At 44.7% G+C, this 27,384-nt stretch overlaps 1 protein-coding gene across 1 annotated transcript in view; it reads right to left on the reverse strand.

Annotated features, from left to right (window-relative positions):
• Positions 1–6,601: 6,601 nt before the first annotated feature.
• The window catches only part of adad1 (adenosine deaminase domain containing 1 (testis-specific)), a 28,435-nt gene continuing 7,652 nt past the window's right edge, over positions 6,602–27,384 (reverse strand). The window contains exons 2-12 of the mRNA XM_041857509.2: positions 19,176–19,346; positions 18,893–19,033; positions 18,625–18,792; positions 18,420–18,494; positions 18,120–18,245; positions 13,091–13,214; positions 12,409–12,579; positions 12,081–12,313; positions 7,624–7,864; positions 7,331–7,463; positions 6,602–7,115 (exon numbers count right to left, since the gene is read on the reverse strand). Coding sequence (XP_041713443.1) covers positions 7,002–7,115; positions 7,331–7,463; positions 7,624–7,864; positions 12,081–12,313; positions 12,409–12,579; positions 13,091–13,214; positions 18,120–18,245; positions 18,420–18,494; positions 18,625–18,792; positions 18,893–19,033; positions 19,176–19,338 — 1,689 coding nt within the window. The 5' untranslated portion in view covers positions 19,339–19,346 and the 3' untranslated portion in view covers positions 6,602–7,001. The remainder of the gene's footprint in view (positions 7,116–7,330; positions 7,464–7,623; positions 7,865–12,080; positions 12,314–12,408; positions 12,580–13,090; positions 13,215–18,119; positions 18,246–18,419; positions 18,495–18,624; positions 18,793–18,892; positions 19,034–19,175; positions 19,347–27,384) is intronic.

Here is a 27,384-nt window from a genome sequence, read left to right on the forward strand (position 1 = left end):
CTGGCGTTGCAAACGCCATGCTCTATCAACTGAGCTACATCCCTGCCGGCCATTCCCTCCCCTACCCTGGACGACGCTGGGCCAATTGTGCGCCGCCCCATGAGTCTCCCGGTCGCGGCCGGCTGCGACAGAGCCTGGATTCGAACCAGGATCTCTAGTGGCACAGTTAGCACTGCGATGCAGTGCCTTAGACCACTGCGCCACTCAGGAGTTATAGTCAGCAATTGGCATGCTGACTGCAGGAATGTCCAGCAGAGCTGTTGCCAGAGAATTTAATTTTAATTTCTCTACCATAAGCCGCCTCAGTCATTTATTTTATTTATTTAGCTGTACGTCCAACTGGCCTCACAACCGCAGACCACGTGTAACAATGCCAGCCCAGGACCTCCACATCCGGCTTCTTCACCTGCGGGATCTCACCCGGAGAGCTGATGAAACTGATGAGTATTTCTGTCTGTTATAAAGCCCTTTTGTGGGGATAAACGTATTCTGATTGGCTGGGCCTGGCTTCCCAGTGGGTGGGGCCGCTGCCCTGTCATGTGAAATCCATAGATTAGGGCCTAACGAATTTATTTCAATTGACTGATTTCCTTATATGAACTGTATCTCAGTAAAATCGTTGAAATTGTTACGTTATATTTTTGTTCAGTATATATATATATATATATATATATATATTCATCAATATCTTGACCAAATACATAGAATATCGGATTGTGCCAGACCAGGAAATTTGATGATGGTACTGTATTAATCCCAGAGGGGTCATAAAATGTTCTGTTTTGGTGCAAAGGCCAAGAACAGATCTTACGGCAGGATTTGGGAATACACTACAGCTCGATATCAGAATACGTTTTTCTCTACCCAGACCAGTTTTCAGGATCGTAGTAAAATCAAGGTCGGGTGAGGAACAGGACGTTGTGAGCCCTACAGTGTGATGGGAGCAGCAACCTCCAATTAAATGCTCCTACGGTTCTCCAGACAACACCAAGACGCCCCGATAATACTTTTGACAGGGCTCGTGTAGTGCACTAGCCCAATAGAAACACATTGTGAGCAGACATACATTTTCTAAAACGTCAACCAAAAAATTATTCCGGCGTTTTCACTACTCAAAGTTTCCTTTCTCATATTGCACTCAATCGCTAAAATTATTTTCTGCTAGTCATTTCTATCTGAGTCAATATTCACAATGGTTTTCCCATCTCTCATTCAAATTGCATAAGTCAGTTGAAAATATAAAATCAAATGTTATTTGCCACATGCGCCAAATACAACAGGTGTAGACCTTACAGTGAAATGCTTACTTACAAGCCCTTAACCAACAAGAAAAAAAGTGTTTAGTAAAAAATAAACTAAAAATAATTAAAGAGCAGCAGTAAAATAAAATAACAGTAGGGAGGCTATATACAGGGGGTACCGGTACAGGGCTTCTATCGAGTTTAAAACAGGGCTTATAAAATACATTTGATTGATTCACCAAACAGATAGCATCACATCAAGATTTAAATCCCTTTTATATTATCAGTGTTGCCCATCTAAAGATGTTAGGATTTGTATCATTTTGCAGTCCATTGCCACCATTACGTGGGCAGAGGCCCAGACCGCATCGACCATCCATGTGGTCATGGGGTCAAGACCTAGAGATCATCTCAGAGCGAGAGACCTAGAGCGAGAGACCCACAGAGACAGACCGAGACCCACAGAGACAGACCGAGACACACCGAGACACACAGAGACAGACACAGAGACGGAGACAAAACAAGAAAGAGAGCGATCATGCAATCACAGATAATCTTCACATCATACCAAAGAAAATCTGATAGAAGCGTAGAATGGAGACAGCAACCATCACATTGGCAGCAACATAATTAACTGATTACATGTTGGCAGCAACATAATTAACTAATCACATGTCGGCAGCAACATAATTAACTGATCACATGTCGGCTGCAACATAATTAACTGATTACATGTCGGCTGCAACATAATTAACTGATCACATGTCGGCTGCAACATAATTAACTGATCACATGTCGGCTGCAACATAATTAACTGATCACATGTCGGCTGCAACATAATTAACTGATCACATGTCGGCTGCAACATAATTAACTGATCACATGTCGGCTGCAACATAATTAACTGATCACATGTCGGCTGCAACATAATTAACTGATCACATGTTGAGGGAAAATAATAGCTACTGATCCTGTAGCAACTTTGCAGAAACATGTGGCTCTCTACATGCACCATTGTGTTGTAGTTTCTTCGTTGTAATGCCTTTTCAACTGGCACATCTTTGTCACATCTTTACTTAACCAGAGACGGGAATATTTTAAGGGTGTTATCGACAAAGCATCACATTTGATATTTCGAGGTCCCTCCCTTTCCTTGGTTAAAATCTTTTGCAAGTGTTGCTCAGAACTGACCAATGACCACAAACTCCAGATGACACGTTAGTAAACCCACACATCAGCTCAAGAATCACCCACCACACATTGAAACGTCTAACTACTGTGTACAGTCTAATGCTGTGCCACTATAGGTCACCAAGGGGATTTTACCACCTTGTAACAACTATGCAGAGAAAAAATCCCAACAGTCATCAAAAGGAAAAATATAGCTGCTTGCATTTGGTAATATCTAGACCAATACATTCAACCCACCCTTTGATTTTCCACACAGCAGGGTATATAAAAGACTGCTAACAATCTGAGATGACATACAAACATTTACAGACTCCAGACCTCCCCTCGTGTACACTTCACAGGACACTGCCTACAAGCCCTTCAGGTTATCATGGAAAACATTTTCAGGATTGTCTTTTTGATGTTTTTTCTCTCAGGTAGTGAAGGACACCCGGCTTACGACAAAGATTTTAAAAAAATCGAACAGGGAATCAAACATCTACGAAAAACAATTACATGTGTAAGTCACTTCATGACATAAGAGCTGTTCAAATCGCTTTAAATGTATTTCTGTGACCAACTAACATCTCTTTTTCCATATCGTCCCGTAGCCAGAAGGTTCAGTCTTCTATGCTCCGTCTCCAGCTGATGTAGAGGTAAGGCTAACTAAACATGTTCAACACCTGATATCGGCAAATGGACAACACAGTAGCCCTTAACCTTTCCACTAGCCCTAGCTGTTTTTCTGACTCGCTAAGGCATTTCCGCTTCAATAGTTCATAGAAGACCACTAGTACAGGAAACACAGCAAGGCTGCAGACGGTGGTTCAACTAATTTCACATAGCACCCACTCCCCTCTTGGCAGTGCAATTCACCACAACTAATCCACAGCCTCTCTTTCCGTATCACAAAATCAAGGAGCCCCAGGGCAAACAGTTGCATCTCTTTTTCTCTGTTGCAGAAAAGTGTTGCTGCAGCACTGGCCTGTTCCATTCAACAACTGAAATACCTCAATAACTCCAGAAATCTGCAGTATCATATCAACAAGACTATTACGCTCCTACAAGGCATGATTGTTGATAAGAATGTAAGTATTGATATTTTCCCTAAGCATCTTGCCAGTTCAAAATAATTGTTGTTACTAAACAGGTAGGCTCATACACGTTGGTTTACCACTTTACATGTCATTAGACTAAATCGTACCTTATCTCCTCAGAGTACGGACTCGTCAGAATGCATCCGTGAGAACCCGCTGTTCAAAATGTCTTTCAAGGACTTTATGGAAAATATTAACACTTTAACTGCATCTCTAGCTGTCAAACTGTTCCAATGATAAAATAGGTTCTAGCTCCCAGTTGCATGGGGGAGGATGGGGTTACAGGAAGTAGATTGTCATTGCACTGACTCTGTAACAATGTGTGACATATATATATATATATATATATATATATATATATATATGTCTAACTGGATGTCCTTAAAAACCTGGGATGAAAGCCCTACATAATGAAGGAAGGTGCTACTGTAGGTTTTGTTTAATTATGTGATATCCATATACTGTGCCTGAACTGCTCTGAATGCCAGTGTTTGAGTTCTCAATGTCTGTTTTAACTAGAATGTATTTAAGAAGCTTCTAAAAAGCTCTAAGTTATTTATTTATGTATTTATTACGTATTTATTATATTTTGACTTCTACACATGGACTGTTCCAAAACCTTGATAATAAATTTGCATTTAAAAGTATTTGAAATGAATTTCCCTTCTGTTTTTTTAAGGTTAAACATCGCTAACACTAATGTAGCAAAATAGGTACATGTATATTGATTGGTTTTACCGTTGCTTATATGTGAATTAGAGTTGTCGGATACCCTTTTGCCCGAATCTGGAATCCTCCTCGCCTAGACTTGGGTGGGTTCCTACGTTTACGGCACGTGGGACCACTTCATTGTACAAGTATAAATTGCTTATCGGCCCATGTGGGGATAGTTCGGAGATGTCAGGATCTTGGGCTTTCAGCCCGACTCAGCTGCATCTAAATTAATCTCTACTGAGCATCCTTCTCTCTCCTACTGTATGTTTAAATGGAATATGACAATATCTGACTGTGTACTATGTATGGGTAGTCATACTGTGGTTTGGACAAGTTGTTGCTGATCTATGCTAAATCGAGAGTGAAAGGCAGGCCAACTGGGGAGGTGGGTTCCTATACAGTAGGTGACCTCTGTAGGACGGGGAATTCCATGTCAGTTATAGGGCAATAAACCAATAGTCCATGGAGGGAAAATGAGCCCATTCCTCATCCACAAAATGGTGCTACAGGCAACTGACATTCTAACCTCAAGCTCAGGTAATGTAGTGATTCATGTTTACAGTGGGCTAGTCTGCAAGCACCTGGCCTAAAAGAAAACCCATTGACATTGTCAGTAGTATACATATGATGTAGCTAATGCAATGTGTTGAAGCTCCTTAAACACATTGGAAACTTAAACTTAAAAAGGGCTTAAACAGTCATTTTGCTGTTCTAAACACAGCCCAAGTAGCTGCCTTCCAGTAATGTGTAAACCACTTGAAAGACTACAAGCACACAAACGCATCTGCAAACAAAGCGGTTTGACTTTATTCTACTGCCAATCCTTCACTTTGTATCTATCGGGCCACCCACTCATCTTATGTGTACAGGAAACGTTTTCAAGGATCAAGTTCTTAACGTTGTGCCTCAAAAACATTACTATTCTAGATATGGGCTTTATGACCTAAATCTAGCTTACCCAAATGAGAGGTAGGTCTAAAAAGTGGTGTGCAACCACATCAAGAGAACTGTATATCCTGTTTATCTCTACATCTATTGCGACAGGGCTGCTGTGACAAGCACTTTAATCACATCATAATTAGTATTCTAATTGCTAATTCTATAATTCACACACCTTCTGATAACAAGGATCTGGATCAGTTGTTTGGAAGTTGGTGATTTAAGAATCAGATTTTGAATAATGAATCACACTGGCCAACCCCTTGTGTACAAGCAGAGTCTTTGGACATCCCTGTTTGTACAAGCAAAGGGTATTTTGGACAACCGCCTTGACTTGAATACGACAACCAAATGCCTCAAACACCACAGTATCTTCTATATACTAGTTCAACATGAAAGGGCAACTCCATGTATCCAAACAAAGCCTTGATAGTAGTCACTTGTCAATTAACGTCTAAAATGTAACTCAGATAAACAATGACAATTATGTCTGAATGCACATCAGCGTCCAAGGATCTTATCAGGACGACAGTTTCAATATCAATGTGTTCCATTCATTCATATCACTATAGTGACACCTTCACTATGAACAATTTTACATCCAGCCTTGCAGCATATTTGCATAAATCACAGGCTTTCCCTGATAACTCATCCAGGCGTGCCACAAACATCAGATCTAGAGTGGTTCATACATACTATTCAGGTGTTTGATCCTGGAGCGTCGGGTCCCTTAATGCACAGAAGACTTCCTGTGTACAAGGAAGTAAAAAGAAGCCAGGTTAATACAACAAAACAGGGCTGTGTAAACATTAAAATAATGAGTGATATGATATGCTGCGTCGCCTGCACAGGAAACCATAGCATTTCCTGTGTGTGTTTGTAGTAAAGACCGTGCTAGTTCTTAGATTGTGGGATCAGCTTGTGAATTCACAACTATGGACCTCTGACAACACGCCTTCATACAAACTGATAATATATTGGTATGCAATTGACTTTCATTCTCATGCGCTATGTCAAGGTGCATGCAGACGACTCCTGATAAGAGCACATTGGATTATTTAATGAAATGCATTGCAGATTCTTAGTCTAAATTCAATAATATTTGTAATTGCTCTGGATGCATGCATATTGAAGTTTATTGCATGAATTCAAATCACTAGTTCATACAATATCTTGGCTGTATTACAGAAGAAAAAGTCTTACCTTAAACTTTGAATTGCTTAGTTCTTTGTCAAAAAGCAAACAATCAATTAAATATATTGATAGGGAGGTAGCTCAGTTGGTAGAGCATGGCGTTTGCAACGCCAGGGTTGTGGGTTCGATTCCCACGGGGGGCCAGTATGAAAATAAAAAAGAATAATGTATGCACTAACTGTAAGTCGCTCTGGATAAGAGCGTCTGCTAAATGACGTAAAATGTAAATGATATTATTGCCAAACCTTTATCTTGAGATGTTTTTATTTATTTCAATTCAATTCAATTCCTTATCTCAAAGCATAAAGCCCAACAATGTGACCACAGAACATCTAAAAATCTATTTGAGAAAAACATCTTCAGAAAACGTGGCTTTTGTGCCTTTAACAATTGTGACACGCCTTAAAATAAAACAAACAAACAAATAAAATCCTCATCCCTCTTCTTTGGACCCATTTTTATAATAAACTTAGCTTTGTAGACTGTGTAAGATTAACTTGCAGTTTAAAGGGCATCATGTCAACCTATTCTTTTCTGCTCCCATTTGTCCTGCTGAGGTATGCCTTTTCGATTTAGTCCTTTTTTCAAGTGTAGGTGGAGAAGTTTCACAAATGTATTTTTAGTGCAGAGTCATGCTGGGGACCTCTCACATGCTGAAGTGATCACTCACTGGAGGCTTCGCCACCCAGGAGCCGTAGCCCTGCTGTGCTAGGTAGGACCTCAGCACACTCTTGGCCTCCTGGTAGGGCTTGGCCATCATCTAGAAAACCCATTAATGGGACATGGATTATTAATGCTAGACAATGGGACAGGAGACTTCACACAGAGGTTTTTTGAAAGGTAACAATATCTAAGAGGGTTTGTAATTGATCCTGTCCCACACCCACTCATGTTCTCCTAGTGTAGCTAGAGGGCAGGGCATGAATTGAAATTGAATGGAGCCCAACCGTAGTGTGGGGAGACGAGTTTCATTACCTTGGCCTCTCTGTAGGAGACTGTAGCCAGCAGGTCCCGTCTTGAGGCCTCCTTGGCCACCAGGTTGAAGCGACTCAGCATGGCTGCTTTACACAGGCGGCTGGCCAGGGCAGGGCCGCTCTTAAATGGAGACCTGACACACAAATCAACATGGTCGTTGTGAAGAAGTCAGCTAACAGAGCACCTGTAGATTTTCTGGGTTTTCAAGCCAGAATGGGGCCTATTTCATATCATGAAGGACATTAATTGAATATGCCTTCATTGGGGAAAGTCTGACTATAAAATTGTCTTACGCCTCCACCGTCTTGCCCTCCAGGCCATCCACCACCTCCAGGGAGACATCCCCCTGGCTCCAGTTGATGCCGTGGCTCCACTGGGAGTTGGTGTTGGCGCCACCCTCAGGGCACGCGGTGGACACCAGGCTGATGTGGGGCCGGTACACACAGTAGTACATGGGTAGGCGGGGGGTGATGCCGTCCACGCGCTGGTTCACCGCAATCTCCATACCCCGCACGTCACCGCAGCTCACGTCGCCTGCATTTGAGGACGATGGCAGAAACACTCGTCTTCATTTTACACCATTTGAAACAAATCTATTCTTTGAAATCAGCCCGAGGGAAACAAGACGAGGAGAGAATGACATTTTTTTTGCAATCCAGCACTAAATCACCTGATACAACTTATGTGCTCGATGATCTGATGAGTTGATGCGTTAAATCAGGTGTGTTAGTGCAGAGATAGAACACAAACGTGCTGTCCACTGGGCTACCTAGGAGAATGGCGCCGGAGAAGATGGCTGCCGTTTTACAGCCCTCTAACCAATTGTACTATTATGTGTGTTTTTCCCGCGTTATTTGTAATTTGTTCTGTACATAATGTTTCTGCCATCGTCTCTTATAACCAAAAAGAGCTTCTGGATATCAGGACAGCGATTACTCACCTTGTATTGGACAAATATTTTTTCTTCAACAAGTCAGACGCGAAGGATATCCTACAGACACCCAACAAGGCCCAAATCCCCGTCATTCGCATGAGAACGAGACGGAGATATCGTGGACGTAGGTCGGGGTGCCTTGTAAGGATCCGACGGCGAGCAAGTATACTGCCTCTTCCATCAATCCTATTAGCCAATGTTCAATCATTTGAAAATAAATTGGATGACTTAAGATTACGGTTATCCTACCAACGGGACATTAAAAACTGTAGTATCTTATGTTTCACCGAGTCGTGGCTAAACGACGACATGGACAACATACAGCTAGCGGGCTATACGCTACATCGGCAGGATAGAACGGCTGACTCCGGTAAGACAAGGGGTGGCGTTCTGTGTATATTTGTAAACAACAGCTGGTGCACAAAATCAAATTCTAAGGAAGTCTCAAGGTTTTGCTCGCCTGAGGTAGAGTATCTTATGATAAGCTGTAGACCACACTATTTACCAATAGATTTTTCATCTATATTTTTCATAGCTGTCTATTTACCACCACAAATCAATGCTGGCATTAAGATTGCACTGAATGAGCTGTATAAGGCCATATGTGAACAGCAAAATGCTCATCCAGAGGCAGCGCTCCTAGTGGCCTGGGACTTTAATGCAGGGAAACTGTTATGTGAATTATTTAACAAACTATTTTAGTGTCTCTGTGCGTCTCCCAAAAGGTTGTAAGTCTTTTGGGATTTAAGTAACGGCCAGAGTCCCGGTCTGCATAGTCAGAGATATCTATTCATTGAGAATTCTGCCATCACAATTTCAGAGTCCATCTTTTATACTCATACGTCATACAAAAAGAAATCCCTCCCCTCTGTAGGCGGGCTGTAGTTTTCCACTCTAAAACTGCTCTACTGACCTTCAGTTCACACACACACACACACATATACACACATGCATACACACATACATACACACACACACACACACACACACACACACACACACACATATCCTACTCCCTGCATTACTCAGTTATTGCCGTTCTCACAATATTCTGCACCATGTTTTCATAACAGTTTCTCCCCTCCCTTAATTGGGAGGCCTCTTTATCTTAGTTTCTCAGTTGTCTTTGTTGTCTGGCCTAACTCTTACTCACATTGCTAAATAGTGGCTCAATGCCATAGCCTTTACTGGTCCTACACTCACACATTTCTAACACATTATACACAGTTTCAGGGTGTAATAATTAGTCATTAATAATTAATCTATCAGAAACTTAAATCCGTTCTACCTCATTTCTACCAGCATGTTAAATGTGCAACCAGAGGAAAAAAAAACTCTAGACCACCTTTACTCCACACACAGAGACGCATACAAAGATCTCCCTCGCCCTCCATTTGGCAAATCTGACCATAACTCAATCCTCCTGATTCCTGCTTATAAGCAAAAACTAAAGCAGGAAGCACCAGTGACTTGGTTAATAAAAAAGTGGTCAGATGACGCAGATGCTAAGCTACAGGACTGTTTTGCTAGCACAGACTGGAACATGTTCCGGGATTCTTCAGATAGCATTGAGGAGTACACCACATCAGTCACTAGATTCATCAATAAGTGCATCGATGATGTCGTCCCCACAGTGACCGTACATACATACCCCAACCAGAAGCCATGGATTACAGGCAACATCCGCACTGAGCTAAAGGGTAGAGCTGCCGCTTTCAAGGAGCGGGACTCTAACCCGGACGCTTATAAGAAATCCCGCTATGCCCTCCGACGAACCATCAAACAGGCAAAGAGTCAATACAGGACTAAGATTGAATCGTACTACACCGGCTCTGACGCTCGTCGGATGTGGCAGGGCTTGAAAACTATTACAGACTACAAAAGGAAGCACAGCCGCGAGCTGCCCAGTGACACAAGACTTCCAGACGAGCTAAACCACTTCTATGCTCGCTTCGAGGCAAGCAACACTGAAGCATGCATGAGCGCACCAGCTGTTCCGGATGACTATGTGATCACACTCTCCATAGCCGATGTGAGTAAGACTTTTAAGCAGGTCAACATTCACAAGGCCGCAGGGCCAGAAGGATTACCAGGATGTGTACTCTGAGCATGTGCTGACCAACTGGCAAGTGTCTTCACTGACATTTTCAACATGTCCCTGACTGAGTCTATAATACCAATATGTTCAAGCAGACCACCATAGTCCCCGTGCCCAAGGACACTAAGATAACCTGCCTAAATGACTACCGACTCGTAGCACTGACGTCTGTAGCCATGAAGTGCTTTGAAAGGCTGGTCATGGCTCACATCAACACCATTATCCCAGAAACCCTAGACCCACTCCAATTTGCATACCGCCCCAACAGATCCACAGATGATGCAATCTCTATTGCACTCCACACTGCCCTTTCCCACCTGGACAAGAGGAACACCTACGTGAGAATGCTATTCATTGACTACAGCTCAGCATTCAACACCATAGTGCCCTCAAAGCTCATCACTACGCTAAGGATCCTGGGACTAAACACCTCCCTCTGCAACTGGATCCTGGACTTCCTGACGGGCCGCCCCCAGGTGGTAAGGGTAGGTAACAACACATCTGCCACTCTGATCCTCAACACGGTGGCCCCTCAGGGGTGCGTGCTCAGTCCCCTCCTGTACTCCCTGTTCACCCATGACTGCATGGCCAGGCACGACTCCAACACCATCATTAAGTTTTCCGACGACACAACAGTGGTAGGCCTGATCACCGACAACGATGAGACAGCCTATAGGGAGGAGGTCAGGGACCTGGCCGTGTGGTGCCAGGACAACAACCTCTCCCTCAACGTGACCAAGACAAAGGAGATGATTGTGGACTACAGGAAAAAAAAGAGGACTGAGCACGCCCCCATTCTCATCGACGGGGCTGTAGTGGAACAGGTTGAGAGCTTCAAGTTCCTTGGTGTCCACATCACCAACTAACTATCATGGTCCAAACACACCAAGACAGTCGTGAAGAGGGCACGACAAAGCCTATTCCCCCTCAGGAGACTGAAAATATTTGGCATGGGTCCTCAGATCCTCAAAAATTATACAGCTGCACCATCGAGAGCATCCTGACTGGTTGCATCACCGCCTGGTATGGCAACTGCTCGGCCTCCGACCGCAAGGCACTACAGAGGGTAGTGCGTACGGCCCAGTACATCACTGGGGCCAAGCTTCCTGCCATCCAGGACCTCTATACCAGGCGGTGTCAGAGGAAGGCCCTCAAAATTGTCAAAGACTCCAGCCACCCAAGTCATAGACTGTTCTCTCTGCTACCGCACGGCAAGCAGTACCGGAGTGCCAAGTCTAGGTCCAAAAGACTTCTCAACAGCTTCTACCCCCAGGCCATAAGACTCCTGAACAGCTAATCATGGCTACCCGGACTATTTGCACTGCCCCCCCCCACCCCCCACCACATATTTTTACGCTGCTGCTACTCTGTTAATTATTTATGCAGTCACTTTAACTCTACCCACATGTACATATTACTTCAACTACCTCAACTAGCCGGTGCCCCCGCACATTGACTCTGCACCGGTACCCCCCTGTATATATAGCCTCCCTACTGTTATTTTATTTTACTTCTGCTCTTTTTTGTTGTTTTATTTGACTTTTTTATTAAAAAATAAATGCACTGTTGGTTAAGGGCTGTAAGTAAGCATTTCACTGTAATGTCTGCACCTGTTGTATTTGGCGCATGTGGCCAATAAAATTTGATTTGATTTGACTGAAATTGAGAAACAATGCTTTTCAGACTATTGAGGTGTGACCTATGATTGAGGGACTTGCCTACGAGGATGCTGCTGACGTAGATGGGCTCAGTGAAGTGACTGAGCAGGGCTCCCTGGAAACCCAGCACCTGCCACTGGGTGATCTTGTCACTGGCCGACATGCTGACCACCCGGGAGGTGGCCTGGTCGAAGGTGTGGGAGAAGACTGAGAACACCTTGCCCTCCACCGTCACGTGCAGGCTGATCTGATTGTTCACCTCCCAGGCTGAGATGGAGAGCGGATTCAGGCGCCTGAGGGGAGAAAAAAAAAATCAAGGCTGAAGGGACAGACAGGCTGGAAAAGATCAACTTGGCTGTAAGAAGTTGTAGAGGTGCCAGTCACTAACAGATTGGAGGGGATCTGGGCGGCTCCTTTGGGCATCTGGTTCATGTACAGGTGGAGCGTGATGTCGCTCTTCAGACTGAGCAGCTTGGTGTTCTCGTCCTGCTGGAACATGGACTTCTCCTCAAGGCTGCGATTCTTACTGAAGAACAGCAACAGGTGCCTGTACAGATAACTGCAAATAAAACATGATTATACAGGTATAACTACTACAAACTATTATGCATATTTGGTACCCTGAAAGTTATATGAAATAGGGGAATGTTTGTATGGAATCATCTTGGTGCTCTAAAGTTTATAGGGTGAACATTGTAGGAGGCTGAGACATAATTAATTAAATTATTTAATGCATTTTTATTGAATATCGCTGGGTTGTAGTGAGAGAGGTTGGGAAAAATATAACCAGCTTTGTCAGGTTCATTTGTAATTGCCCTTGACTGACTTATGATGTTCTAAATTACATGATCTAAGCAGTGTTCTCAGAGCGTGGAAACATTCCAGGAAATACAACAGGAACCACATAAGAACAATCTAATCTTTCTCAGAACCATCTTTGCTTCCTGGACATAAAATGTCGCTCTGGATAATGACTAAAATGTAAAAATGTAAATAAATAAAAAAGGGTGTTTTGAAGGTGTGTTTTTTCACATTCATTTACAATCATAAATACACTGAGATAAACGTACCGCATCAGTGATCTCCTTGCTGTTACAACTGCATGGGAGTCGTGGAGAACCCGTCCATTTGGTGTAGCGCTCTCCTTAGTGTTGTAATTCCCTGTTCCAATGGCCACCACTTCACATCCACTGGCTGGATGGATGATCATGGGCCACGCACAGAGAACACATTTACCGGTAACGTTCATAATAGCAACTTAAAATGTAACCAACAAAATGAAAAACGTGCCTTCGGAAAGTATTCAGAACCATTGACTTTTTCCACATTGTTACGTTACAGCCTTTTTCTAAAATTGATTAAATACATTTTAAAAATCCTCAGAAATCTACACACAATATCCAATGATGAAGCGCAAACATGTTTAGAATTTTTTGCAAATGTACTACAAATAAAAAACAGAAATACCTTATTTACATATGTTTTCAGACCCTTATTTACATAAGTATTTGAAATTGAGCTCAGGTGAATCCTGTTTCCATTGATCATCCTTGAGATGTTTCTACAACTTGATTGGAGTCCACCTGTGGTAAATTCAATTGATTGGGCATGATTTGGAAAGGCAAACACCTGTCTATATAAGGTCCCACAGTTGACAGTGCATGTCAGAGCAAAAACCAAGCCATGAGGTCGAAGGAATTGTCCGTAGAGCTCCGAGACAGGATTGTGTCAAGGCACAGATCTGGGGAAGGCTACCAAAAAATGTCTGCAGCAATGAAGGTCCCCAAGAACACAGTGGCCTCCATCATTCTTAAATGGAAGAAGTTTGCAACTTCAAGACTTTTCCTAGAGCTGGCCGCCCAGCCAAACTGACCAATCGGGGGAGAAGGGCCTTGGTCAGGGAGGTGACCAAGAACCCGACGGTCACTCTGACAGAGCTCTAGGATTTCTCTGTGAGATCTCTGCAGAACTCCAACAAATCAGGCCTTTATGGTAGAGTGGCCAGACAGAAGCCACTCCTCAGTAAAAAGGCACATGACAGCCCGCTTGGAGTTTGCCAAAATGCACCTAAAGACTCTCAGACCATGAGAAACAAGATTCTCTGGTCTGATTGAACTCTTTGGCCTGAATGACAAGCGTCACATCTGGAAGAAACATGGCACCATCCCTACGGTGAAGCATGGTGGTGGCAGGATCATGCTGTGGGGATGTTTTTCAGCAGCAGGGACTGGGAGACTAGTCAGGATCGAAGGAAAGATGAACGAAGCAAAGTACAGAGAGATCCTTCATGAAAACCTGCTCCAGAGCGCTCAGGACCTCAGACTGGGAAAAAGGTTCACCTTCCAACAGGACAACAACCCTAAGCACACAGCAAAGACAATGCAGGAGTGGCTTCAGGACAAGTCTGTGAATGTCCTTGAGTGGCCCAGCCAGAGACAGACTTGAACCCGATCAAACATCTCTGGAGAGACCTGAAAATACCTGTGCAGCGACACTCCCCATCCAACCTGACAGAGCTTGAGAGGATCTGCAGAGAAGAATGGGAGAAACTCCCCAAATACAGGTGTGCCAAGCTTGTAGCGTCATACCCAAGAAGACTTGAGGCTGTAATCGCTGCCAAAGGTGCTTCAACAAAGTACTGAGTAAATCGTTTGAATACTTATGTATTGTCATATTTCAGTTTTTTTTTTTTTTTATAAATTTCTAAACACCTGTTTTTGCAGTGTCATTATGGGGTATTGTGTGTAGATTGAGGGGGGAAAAACTATTACATTCATTTTAGAAAAAGGCTGTAACGTAACAAAATGTAGAAAAAGAATATATATACAGTGGGGGGAAAAAGTATTTAGTCAGCCACCAATTGTGCAAGTTCTCCCACTTAGAAAGATGAGAGAGGCCTGTAATTTTCATCATAGGTACACGTCAACTGTGACAGACAAATTGAGAGAAAAAAAATCCTGAAATCACATTGTAGGATTTTTAATGAATTTATTTGCTAATTATGGTGGAAAATAAGTATTTGGTCACCTACAAACAAGCAAGATTTCTGGCTCTCACAGACCTGTAACTTCTTCTTTAAGAGGCTCCTCTGTCCTCCACTCGTTACCTGTATTAATGGCACCTGTTTGAACTTGTTATCAGTATAAAAGACACCTGTCCACAACCTCAAACAGTCACACTCCAAACTCCACTATGGCCAAGACCAAAGAGCTGTCAAAGGACACCAGAAACAAAATTGTAGACCTGCACCAGGCTGGGAAGACTGAATCTGCAATAGGTAAGCAGCTTGGTTTGAATAAATCAACTGTGGGAGCAATTATTAGGAAATGGAAGACATACAAGACCACTGATAATCTCCCTCGATCTGGGGCTCCACGCAAGGTCTCACCCCGTGGGGTCAAAATGATCACAAGAACGGTGAGCAAAAATCCCATAACCACACGGGGGGACCTAGTGAATGACCTGCAGAGAGCTGGGACCAAAGTAACAAAGCCTACCATCAGTAACACACTACGCCGCCAGGGACTCAAATCCTGCAGTGCCAGACGTGTCCCCCTGCTTAAGCCAGTACATGTCCAGGCCCGTCTGAAGTTTGCTAGAGTGCATTTGGATGATCCAGAAGAGGATTGGGAGAATGTAATATGGTCAGATGAAACCAAAATATAACTTTTTGGTAAAAACTCAACTCGTCGTGTTTGGAGGACAAAGAATGCTGAGTTGCATCCAAAGAACACCATACCTACTGTGAAGCATGGGGGTGGAAACATCATGCTTTGGGGCTGTTTTTCTGCAAAGGGACCAGGACGACTGATCCGTGTAAAGGAAAGAATGAATGGGGCCATGTATCGTGAGATTTTGAGTGAAAACCTCCTTCCATCAGCAAGGGCATTGAAGATGAAACGTGGCTGGGTCTTTCAGCATGACAATGATCCCAAACACACCGCCCGGGCAACGAACAAGTGGCTTCGTAAGAAGCATTTCAAGGTCCTGGAGTGGCCTAGCCAGTCTCCAGATCTCAACCCCATAGAACATTTTTGGAGGGAGTTGAAAGTCCATGTTGCCCAGCGACAGCCCCAAAACATCACTGCTCTAGAGGAGATCTGCATGAAGGAATGGGCCAAAATACCAGCAACAGTGTGTGAAAACCTTGTGAAGACTTACAGAAAACGTTTGACCTGTGTCATTGCCAACAATGGGTATATAACAGTATTGAGAAACTTTTGTTATTGACCAAATACTTATTTTCCACCATAATTTGCAAATAAATTCATAAAAAATCCTACAATGTGATTTTCTGGATTTTTTTTTCTCATTTTGTCTGTCATAGTTGACGTGTACCTATGATGAAAATTACAGGCCTCTCTCATCTTTTTAAGTGGGAGAATTGAATTGGTGGCTGACTAAATACTTTTTTCCCCCACTGTACACACATACACACAGTACCAGCCAACAGTTGACACACCTACTCATTCAGGGTTTTTTCTTTATTTTTTTACTATTTTCTACATTGTACAATAATAGTGAAGACATCAAAACTATGAAATAACACATGGAATCATGTAGTAACCAAAAAAGTTTTTAACAAATCAAAATACTTTTGTTTGAGATTCTTCAAACAGCCATCCTTTGCCTTGATGACAGCTTTGCACACTCTTGGCATTCTCTCAACCAGCTTCACCTGGAATGCTTTTCCAACAGTCTTTAAGGAGTTCCCACATATGCTAAGCACTTGTTGGCTGCTTTTCCTTCACTCTGCCGTCCGACTCATCCAAAACTATCTCAATTGGGTTGAGGTCTGGGGATTGTGGAGGCCAGGTAATCTGATGCAGCACTCAATCACTATCCTTCTTGGTAAAATAGCCCTTACATAGCCTAGAGGTGTGTTGGGCCATTGTCCTGTTGAAAAACAAATTATAGTCTCACTAAGCCCAAACCAGATGGGATGGCGTATCGCTTCAGAATGCTGTGGTAGCCATGCTGGTTAAGTGTGCCTTGAATTCTAAATAAATCACACAGTGTCACCAGCAAAGTACCCCCACAACATAACACCTCCTCCTCCATGAGTTACGGTGAGAACTACACATGCGGAGATCATACATTCACCCACACTTCGTCTCACAAAGACACGGTGGCTGGAACCAAAAATATCCAATTTGGACTCCAGACCAAAGGACACATTTCCACCAGTCTAATGTCCATTGCTCGTGTTTCTTGGCCCAAGCAAGTCTCTTCTTCTTATTGGTGTCCTTTAGTAGTGGTTTCTTTGCAGCAATGAAGGCCTGATTCACACAGTCTCCTCTGAACAGTTGATGTTGAGATATGTCTGTTACTTGAACTCTGTGAAGCATTTATTTGGGCTGCAACTTCTGAGGCTGGTAACTCTCTAATGAACGTATCCTCTGCAGCAGAGGTAACTCTGGGTCTTCCATTCCTGTGGCGGTCCTCATGAGAGCCAGTTTCATCATAGCGATTGATGGTTTTTGCGACTGCACTTGAAGAAACGTTCAAAGTTCTTGAAATGTTCCGTATTGACTGACCTTCATGTCTTAAAGTAATGGACTGTCATTTCTCTTTGCTTATTTGAGCTGTTCTTGCCATAATATGGACTTGGTATTTTACCAAATAGGGCTATCTTCTGTATACACCCCCCTTGCCTTGTCACAACACAACTGATTGGCTCAAATGCATTAGGGAAAGAAATTCCACAAATTAACTTTTAAGGCACATCTGTTAATTGAAATGCATTCCAGGTGACTACCTCATGAAGCTGGTTGAGAGAATGCCCCAAAAGTGTGCAAAGCTGTCATCAAGGAAAAGGGTGGCTATTTGAAGAATCTCAAATAAAAAATATATTTTCATTTGTTTAACACTTTTTTGTTTACTACATGATCCCATGTGTTATTTCATAGTTTTGATGTCTTCACTATTATTCTACAATGTAGAAAATAGTCAAAATAAAGAAAAACCCTTGAATGAGTAGGTGTTCTAAAACTTTTGATCGGTAGTGTGTATATATATATATATATTTAAAACATTTAAATGTAGCCAATATATAACCAGACATGGAAGAAGAGTGTCTCCCAGTGCCGCCTTGCTTACGTGACTGAGTGATAAATGCTGCCACTGTGCTCCTGCAGGCAGAGAACTCAGGGTAGCTGTCCATCAGCTTACTCAGCAGCTCTCTCACTGCCTGGGGAACATGCTCGTTGATGGGGTTCTTACGCTCTGCAGTACAGTAGGGGGAAACAACACCATCACTGCTCAATGCCCAGAAACAACCCCTAACATGTAATTGCAGATCAAAATCGAAGAGTTTTAAACAACTTTGACAAACAATGTGCTTTCCAACAACTACAAAACAGAAATAAAATAACAATAATTAAATAAGAAATGACTTGCCATAAATGGCTCTTCCAGGATGGATCTCTGAGCCTATAGTCTGACTCTCTTTCACTGGCAAGGGAGGAGGGCCATCTGAAACCCCACACACACAATATTATATTGACAGTCCATTTACAAACCATTCCCTAAAACATTGAATTTGAATCGAAAATCTATTTCCAATCCCAGAGATTTAATCAAACTAGTTGGTACAGCTATTCACCCAATGCCTCTGGAAGCAGAGAATCTCCATCCAAGGTGGGCAGCAGGTCCTCAAGGGCCAGCTGGGCTGCTCTGGCCCTGGCCTCCTTCTTATTGATCCCCATCCCAGTCTTGTACTTCACCCCGTCAACCACGACACAGAAGGCAAAGTAGAAACCTGGGATGTTACCTGGAGATGCATCATATCATATTACTGACCATGTATATACACTGCCATGAATAAGAGCCTATGGATGGAGGATCAATGTAGGACATGGTTTGAGACGTACCTGTGGTTACCGTTTCCTTTAACTCAACCTGGAACTGTAGAACCTGAGAGAGCTGGTACAGAGCTGACACTGCCTGGGTCTCACCCCGCTTGTACCGGTCAATCAACTCTTGGGGAATGCTTTTTGATCTGATGCCACCACCTGTGGCAGAACAACAAGACAACCAAACATCAGTTTCTGGTGCTAGTGCTCTAGTGGGATGGGTGACCATTTTCACCTTCACAAACTGTAACCACAGAAACCAACAGGACCCATCCCTTTCACAACATTTACTTAGGCTTACAATTGGTGTTGCATGCCGGGTCAAGGAGGTTGTTAACTTCTGAGACAGCTGGAGACACATATGCCACTGTCAATCCAGGTGGGGCACAAATATTTTTCTTGAGGATTTGGGCAAAGCTGGCACCCCTGGAACCACGAAATGATCCACCTCGAGTCCAAGCCATCTTGGAAACTGAAGAGAAAGAGTAACATGTCATTAATGATAAGATAGCAGCCATATGTTATTTTCCCAAAGTTGGTCATAGGTTTTCGCACTGGACTGCAAATAGGCTTTGCCCAACTTCCAGTAGCCTGGATGCCAGTCTCTGCTCTCTTGCTCGTTATTGAATTGCAATTGCAACTCTGACACTAGAGGGCAGTATTTACACATTTTTGGAGTTGTTGGTAAGAGAGTAGCTACCTAGTTGGAATGCATTGCTTGACTGCCATGAGGGTGATAAGCACAATATATTTTGCAAACTGCTGCACCCCAAAAGATTCATTCTCGAGTTCCAGTTTGTTGAGCTGACTGTAGGTTTTGGTTCTACAAAGCTGTCTCCATCATACCATTCAATAATTAATTAATTGCATTTCATGCAAACATGTATTTTTTCCTTCTCCATGTTGTTATTGCTGCCTGCAGCATGATCTATTACACACCGGTAGTGTCCATCGTTCCCGCCTGTCGGGCACTGTTTCCCTGCAATTCTGTTAATGACGGTGAGGGCAGGTGTTCAGCAGGTGAGAGCGAAGGACACTGTGTGCCAGCTAGTCCTAAAGAGGCCTCCGGTACACAGCAGGCGGGAGCTAGCTAGCTAACTAGCACACGGTGTCGCCCCTGCCTCCCGCCTGCTGTGTAACGGAGTAGTTAGAGGTCTACTTTGCCCCTGCCTGTTTTGCCCCTGCCTGTTGGACACGGTTTTCTCCAGTACACAACAGGTGGGGGCGACGCCGTGTGCTAGCTAGCTAACTAGCAAGCTAGCACACAGTGTAGCTAGCTAGTTAGCACACTGTGTCAATCCAGCCTCCTGCCTGCTGTACTAGTGGGAGGCGGGGGCGACCGGTAGACAGTGTCCTTTGGGCACTGTTTTCCCGCAGTTCTGTTAATGATGGTGAGGGCAGGTAGGAGTGAAAACTCAACTACTTGTATTTCCCTTTTGACTCAAAGGGGCAATGGGATGCTTGAGAGGGGGGGTGTACATGAAGGAACCAATGGGATGCTCTCGGGGGAACTCCCCGAATTGCCAGCTGCAGTTGCACACTATTGGCTGAGCCTGAGGAGCATGTATTAATACTGCTGACAGTCTATGGAGCGAGATACCTGCCAAAAGGTTGAACGTACGCATCGTTAGGATTGTAAGAACATCCATATGTAAATTGTTATGATCATAAGAAAAGCCATGTGTGAAACATGAAATATTATAGTGAAATGTCATCTGTGAATATACAAACACCATGTTAGAATTTCGGACCAACATTTTAGGCTTCAACAAATCTTGTGTTGCAATTCTGACGTACAAGAATACCTTCCAGGTTTTTGGCAGTTTCATTTCACCAACAAAAAAATAAAACGTACACCAAACGGCCTGTGAGTAGTGCTACACAAACAAGCATAACACAGTATAAAAAAAACTGAAGTCAGGGAAACCGGAAAGAGGTATCCTGCACTAGCTGTATTATGCCTACAACAGTGAAGTTTCAGTCCGCTAGATGCATCTCTACAGCATGGGCATATCTCTGGATGATGTGGACATCCCCATGCATGCACCTTATCAAAATATGACTAATTCAATATTGCACCATCACATTCTCTGGGCTCTGTCTGCAATTATAACCAGTAGTATCTACCAGGAATAATGAAACCGAATAATAACAGATGTTTGGTGAATCTATGAATTATGTATGACCACTGGAGTCTTTGCCACAAAATATTTATTTATAGAATATTTCATCACTCAAAATCTTGCCAAACATATTCTGTAGGAGGGGTTAATATAAATGTACATTTTTATGGCATGCAGCCATAGTCATTATACCGTAATGTAGGCCTATTTGCCTACTAGCCAAATAAAGTGCAGAGCATGCACGATACGTGCAACTTGTCATTCCAACATATTTGAACATTGAATGAATCCTTCATTCATTTACATTTACATTACATTTTAGTCATTTAGCAGACGCTCTTATCCAGAGCGACTTACAGGAGCAATTAGGGTTAAGTGCCTTGCTCAAGGGCACATTTACGTCATTTAGCAGACGCTCTTAAACAGAGCGACTCACAAATTGGTGCATTCACCCTATAGGCAGTGGGATAACCACATTACAATTGTTTTGGGGGGGGTAGAAGGATTACTTTATCCTATCCCAGGTATTCCTTAAAGAGGTGGGGTTTCAAATGTCTCCGGAAGGTGGTGAGTGACTCCGCTGTCCTGGCGTCGTGAGGGAGCTTGTTCCACCATTGGGGTGCCAGAGCAGCGAACAGTTTTGACTGGGCTGAGCATTCAGTTCAGTCAGTATGTCATCTATTCAGTCATTTGTCTGAGTTGCAATAGGAACTAAATCAAAGAGAATAGAACTGACTTATCCATTTGTTTATTGAAAAACGTGTGTTTTCAAAATTATCTAAATTCCTAAAGTTCTTTAGCCTATCACTTTAATTGAGGCCTATCCCCCCCCCCAACAAAAAAAATCAAACGCCTTCACTTTTTGTAGGCATTGCAATTTAGGCTATAATTTTGGGTACTGGCGTCTTGCGGAATAATTTTTTAACTCTATTTGTGTTTTAGAACTGTTTTTATTATATGCCTCCCCTTAAAAAGAGACCCTAGCTCACAGGCCTCTAAATAAATGTTTAACAAAATAGTTGAAGAAGCACGTGCAGTGGCTGATAGGGAAAACAGATCTGGCAATAAGAATAGGATAGCCTTGACCATTTGGGACCCCTTGGCTATTTCGCTCAGGACAGGTTATAGCCAAGACTGGGGGCGGCGCACAATTGGCCCAGCGTCGTCCATGGTAGGGGAGGGAATGGCCGGCAGGGATGTAGCTCAGTCGGTAGAGCATGGCGTTTGCAACGCCAGGGTTGTGGGTTCGATTCCCACGGGGGGCTAGTATGAAAAAATAAAAAATGTATGTAGTCGCTCACAACTAATCTTCACCTTTCCCCCTTCTGATAACCAGGTGGCGAATCGCATCTCTGCATGTCTGGCAGACATATCAGTGTGGATGACGGATCACCACCTCAAGCTGAACCTCAGCAAGACGGAGCTGCTCTTCCTCCCGGGGAAGGACTGCCCGTTCCATGATCTCGCCATCACGGTTGACAACTCCGTTGTGTCCTCCTCCCAGAGTGCGAAGAGCCTTGGCGTGACCCTGGACAACACACTGTCGTTCTCCGCTAACATCAAGGTGGTGACCCGATCCTGTAAGTTCATGCTCTACAACATTCGGAGAGTACGACCCTGCCTTACACAGGAAGCGGCACAGGTCCTAATCCAGGCACTTGTCATCTCCCGTCTGGATTACTGCAACTCGCTGTTGGCTGGGCTCCCTGCCTGTGCCATTAAACCCCTACAACTCATCCAGAATGCCACAGCCCGTCTGGTGTTCAACCTTCCCAAGTTCTCTCACGTCACCCCGCTCCTCCGCACACTCCACTGGCTTCCAGTTGAAGCTCGCATCTGCTACAAGACCATGGGGTGCTTGCCTACGGCGCTGTGAGGGGAACGGCACCTCCGTACCTTCAGGCTCTGATCAGTCCCTACACCCAAACGAGGGCATTGCGTTCATCCACCTCTGGCCTGCTGGCCCCCCTACCTCTGCGGAAGCACAGTTCCCGCTCAGCCCAGTCAAAACTGTTCGCTGTTCTGGCACCCCAATGGTGGAACAAGCTCCCTCACGACGCCAGGACAGCGGAGTCACTCACCACCTTCCGGAGACACTTGAAACCCCACCTCTTTAAGGAATACCTGGGATAGGATAAAGTAATCCTTCTACCCCCCCTTACCCCACCCAAAAAAATATATATATATTGTAAAGTGGTTATCCCACTGGCTATAAGGTGAATGCACCAATTTGTAAGTCGCTCTGGATAAGAGCGTCTGCTAAATGACGTAATAGTAAATGTAATGGATAAGAGTGTCTGCTAAATGACTAAAATGTACAAATGTAATCAATATTTTGTTTTGTCTAATTTATTGGATATGGATTTAACCTCTGCGTGATGGGGTTGTGCAACGCAAATGGCTAAAATGCTGTGAGGAAGGAGGAGGTCGTCGGGTAAGCTTGGTGTCGGGTAAGCTTGGCTTTATACATAGCTTGGGCTTTGTCGAGTAAGGCTTAAACTATGTATTTAGATTGTAGTTAGGTATTGTAGGTAGGTATCGTGGGTTGTTGTATGTAATTATTGTAGGTTAGTATTGTATTGTATTGTATTGTATTCGGCTGTGCCGGGTGTAGCACGAAGCTAGCTAGCTAGCTAACTCACCACCTGGACTAGATGGCGAGTAGCTATTAGCAACGGTATAGTTGTTTCACGCCTGAGAGTGCCTGTAATTACGCCAGCTGGCTGCCTACAATAATTACATACAATAATTGCCTACCATTCAGCTGTTTTCTAACCTCATTGTCTGAACCGTTAACGTTAGGTAGCAAGTGGCTACTGTGCTTGAAATTTAGCTAGCTTGTTGCTACCTGGATAGCTACTAGTAAACAATAGCTGGAACGACCGAGCCGAACAGACGCGAACTGGCTGAGTCAATTCAGTGGCTAGCTTTGCACTTGGCTAGCTAACAGTAGCTGCTAGGGGTAAGTCATAACCTACACTTGTGTTTTGTTTTTTACATATTGATAGCCCGAGTCGTTCAAGGAATTCGGGACATGGGTGACTAGTTAACGTTAGTTTGGCTCTCTCTGTGTGTTCGTGCCGTGAAAGGAGGGGTTCTTCTTTGTCTGAAAGCAATGGCTAGCTAGTTTGCTAACTAACTGGCTGAATAAGTTGACGACGGACTCGCTCAAGCTGTCGGGACTAACCCACAACGTTAGACACGGACACGAACGATCTGCTTGCGTGTTGATACACTGGTGGTTTGTTGTCGCCGAGTATTGGCGCTAAACCGTGTTGTTGGAGACCGGCATGCTAGCTGGCTGTGGCGTCTTATGACGAGGTGCCCGGACGTTTTTCACGGAATAATACTGCACCTAGTTAGCTAGCTGAATAAACTAAGTTAGTCTATTCCTAGAAAACATTGAACCGCTGTATTTTACAACAATTATAGTTTCTGAGGTGGAAGTTGGGAGAGTTATATTTGGGAGTTGTGGTGAGGGGAGGCCCCGCTCTCTCCTTTCCCAGATGTTTAGTTCATTTCATTCCGATCTCCTCTGCATTATTGTAGCCATCTGCTGCAGCCTGTCAACTATGCCTCTGCCTATCCCTGTTCTCTCCTCTCCGCACAGGCTACACAAACGCCTCACACCGCGTGGCTGCTGCCTCTCTAACCTGGTGGTCCCTGCACGCACGACCCACGTGGAGTTCCAGGTCTCAGGCAGCCTCTGGAACTGCCGTTCTGCTGCCAACAAGGCAGAATTCATCTCAGCCTATGCTACCCTCCAGTCCCTCGACTTCTTGGCGCTGACGGAAACATGGATTACCACTGAAAACACTGCTACTCCTGCTGCTCTCTCCTCGTCTGACCATGTGTTCTCGCATACCCCGAGAGCATCTGGTCAGCGGGGTGGTGGCACAGGATTCTCATCTCTCCCAAGTGGACATTCTCCATTTTTCCCTGACCCATCTGTCTATCTCCTCATTTGAATTCCATGCTGTCACAGTCACTAGCCCATTTAAGCTTAATATCCTTGTCATCTATCGCCCTCCAGGTTCCCTTGGAGAGTTAATCAATGAGCTTGACGCCTTGATAAGTTCCTTTCCTGAGGATGGCTCACCCCTCACAGTTCTGGGGGATTTCAACCTCCCTACGTCTACATTTGACTCATTTCTCTCTGCCTCCTTCTTTCCACTCCTCTCCTCTTTTGACCTCACCCTCTCACCGTCCTCCCCTACTCACAAGGCAGGCAATACGCTTGACCTCATTTTTACTAGATGCTGTTGTTCTACTAATCTCACTGCAACTCCCCTCCAAGTCTCCGACCACTACTTTGTATCCTTTTCTCTCTCCCTCTCCTCCAACACTACTCACTCTGCCCCTACACAGATGGTAATGCGCCGTCGCAACCTTCGCTCTCTCTCTCCCGCTACTCTCTTGTCTTCCATCCTATCATCTCTTCCCTCTGCTCAATCCTTCTCCCTCCAATCTCCTGATTCTGCCTCCTCAACCCTCATCTCCTCCCTTTCTGCATCCTTTGACTCTCTATGTCCCCTATCCCCCCGGCTGGCTCGGTCCTCCCCTCCAGCTCCGTGGCTTGATGACTCATTGCGAGCTCACAGAACAGAGCTCCGGGCAGCTGAGCGGAAATGGAAGAAAACTAGACTCCCTGCGGACCTGGCATATTTTCACTCCCTCCTCTCTACATTTTCTTCATCTGTTTCTGCTGCTAAGGCCACTTTCTACCACTCTAAATTCCAAGCATCTGCCTCTAACCCTAGGAAGCTCTTTGCCACATTCTCCTCCCTGCTGAATCCTCCCCCTCCCCCCCTCCTCCCTCTCTGTGGATGACTTCATCAACCATTTTGAAAAGAAGGTTGACGACATCCGATCCTCGTTTGTTAAGTCAAATGACACCGCTGGTCCTGCTCACACTGCCCTACCCTATGCTTTGACTTCTTTCTCCCCTCTCTCTCCAGATAAAATCTTGCGACTTGTGACGGCAGGCCGCCCAACAACCTGCCCGCTTGACCCTATCCCCTCCTCTCTTCTCCAGACCATCTCCGGTGACCTTCTCCCTTACCTCACATCGCTGATCAACTCATCCTTGACCGCTGGCTATGTCCCTTCCGTCTTCAAGAGAGCGAGAGTTGCACCCCTTCTCAAAAAACCAACACTCGATCCCTCTGATGTCAACAACTACAGACCAGTATCCCTTCTTTCTTTTCTCTCCAAAACTATTGAGCGTGCAGTCTTTAGCCAACTCTCTTGCTATCTCTCTCAGAATGACCTTCTTGATCCAAACCAGTCAGGTTTCAAGACTGGTCATTCAACTGAGACTGCTCTTCTCTGTGTCACGGAGGCTCTCCGCACTGCTAAAGCTAACTCTCTCTCCTCTGCTCTTGTCCTTCTAGACCTGTCTGCTGCCTTTGATACTGTGAACCATCAGATCCTCCTCTCCACCCTCTCCGAGCTGGGCATCTCCGGCGCGGCTCACTCTTGGATTGCGTCCTACCTGACCGGTCGCTCCTACCAAGTGGCGTGGCAAGAAGCTGTCTTCGCACCACGTGCTCTCACCACTGGTGTCCCCCAGGGCTCAGTTCTAGGCCCTCTCCTATTCTCGCTATACACCAAGTCACTTGGCTCTGTCATATCCTCACATGGCCTCTCCTATCATTGCTACGCTGACGACACACAACTAATCTTCTCCTTTCCCCCATCTGATAACCAGGTGGCGAATTGCATCTCTGCATGTCTGGCAGACATATCAGTATGGATGACGGATCACCACCTCAAGCTGAACCTTGGCAAGACGGAGCTGCTCTTCCTCCCGGGGAAGGACAGCCTGTTCCATGATCTCGCCATCACGGTTGACAACTCCATTGTGTCATCCTCCCAGAGTGCGAAGAGCCTTGGCGTGACCCTGGACAACACCCTGTCGTTCTCCGCTAACATCAAGGCGGTGACCCGATCCTGTAGGTTCATGCTCTACAACATTCGGAGAGTACGACCCTGCCTTACACAGGAAGCGGCACAGGTCCTAATCCAGGCACTTGTCATCTCCCGTCTGGATTACTGCAACTCGCTGTTGGCTGGGCTCCCTGCCTGTGCCATTAAACCCCTACAACTCATCCAGAATGCCGCAGCCCGTCTGGTGTTCAACCTTCCCAAATTCTCTCACGTCACCCCGCTCCTCCGCACACTCCACTGGCTTCCAGTTGAAGCTCGCATCTGCTACAAGACCATGGTGCTTGCCTACGGAGCTGTGAGGGGAACGGCACCTCCGTACCTTCAGGCTCTGATCAGTCCCTACACCCAAACGAGGGCACTGCGATCATCCACCTCTGGCCTGCTGGCTCCCCTACCTCTGCGGAAGCATAGTTCCCGCTCAGCCCAGTCAAAACTGTT

This window comes from Coregonus clupeaformis, chromosome 3 (genome assembly GCF_020615455.1).
Source record: "Coregonus clupeaformis isolate EN_2021a chromosome 3, ASM2061545v1, whole genome shotgun sequence".
Classification (NCBI taxonomy): Eukaryota; Metazoa; Chordata; class Actinopteri; order Salmoniformes; family Salmonidae; genus Coregonus; species Coregonus clupeaformis.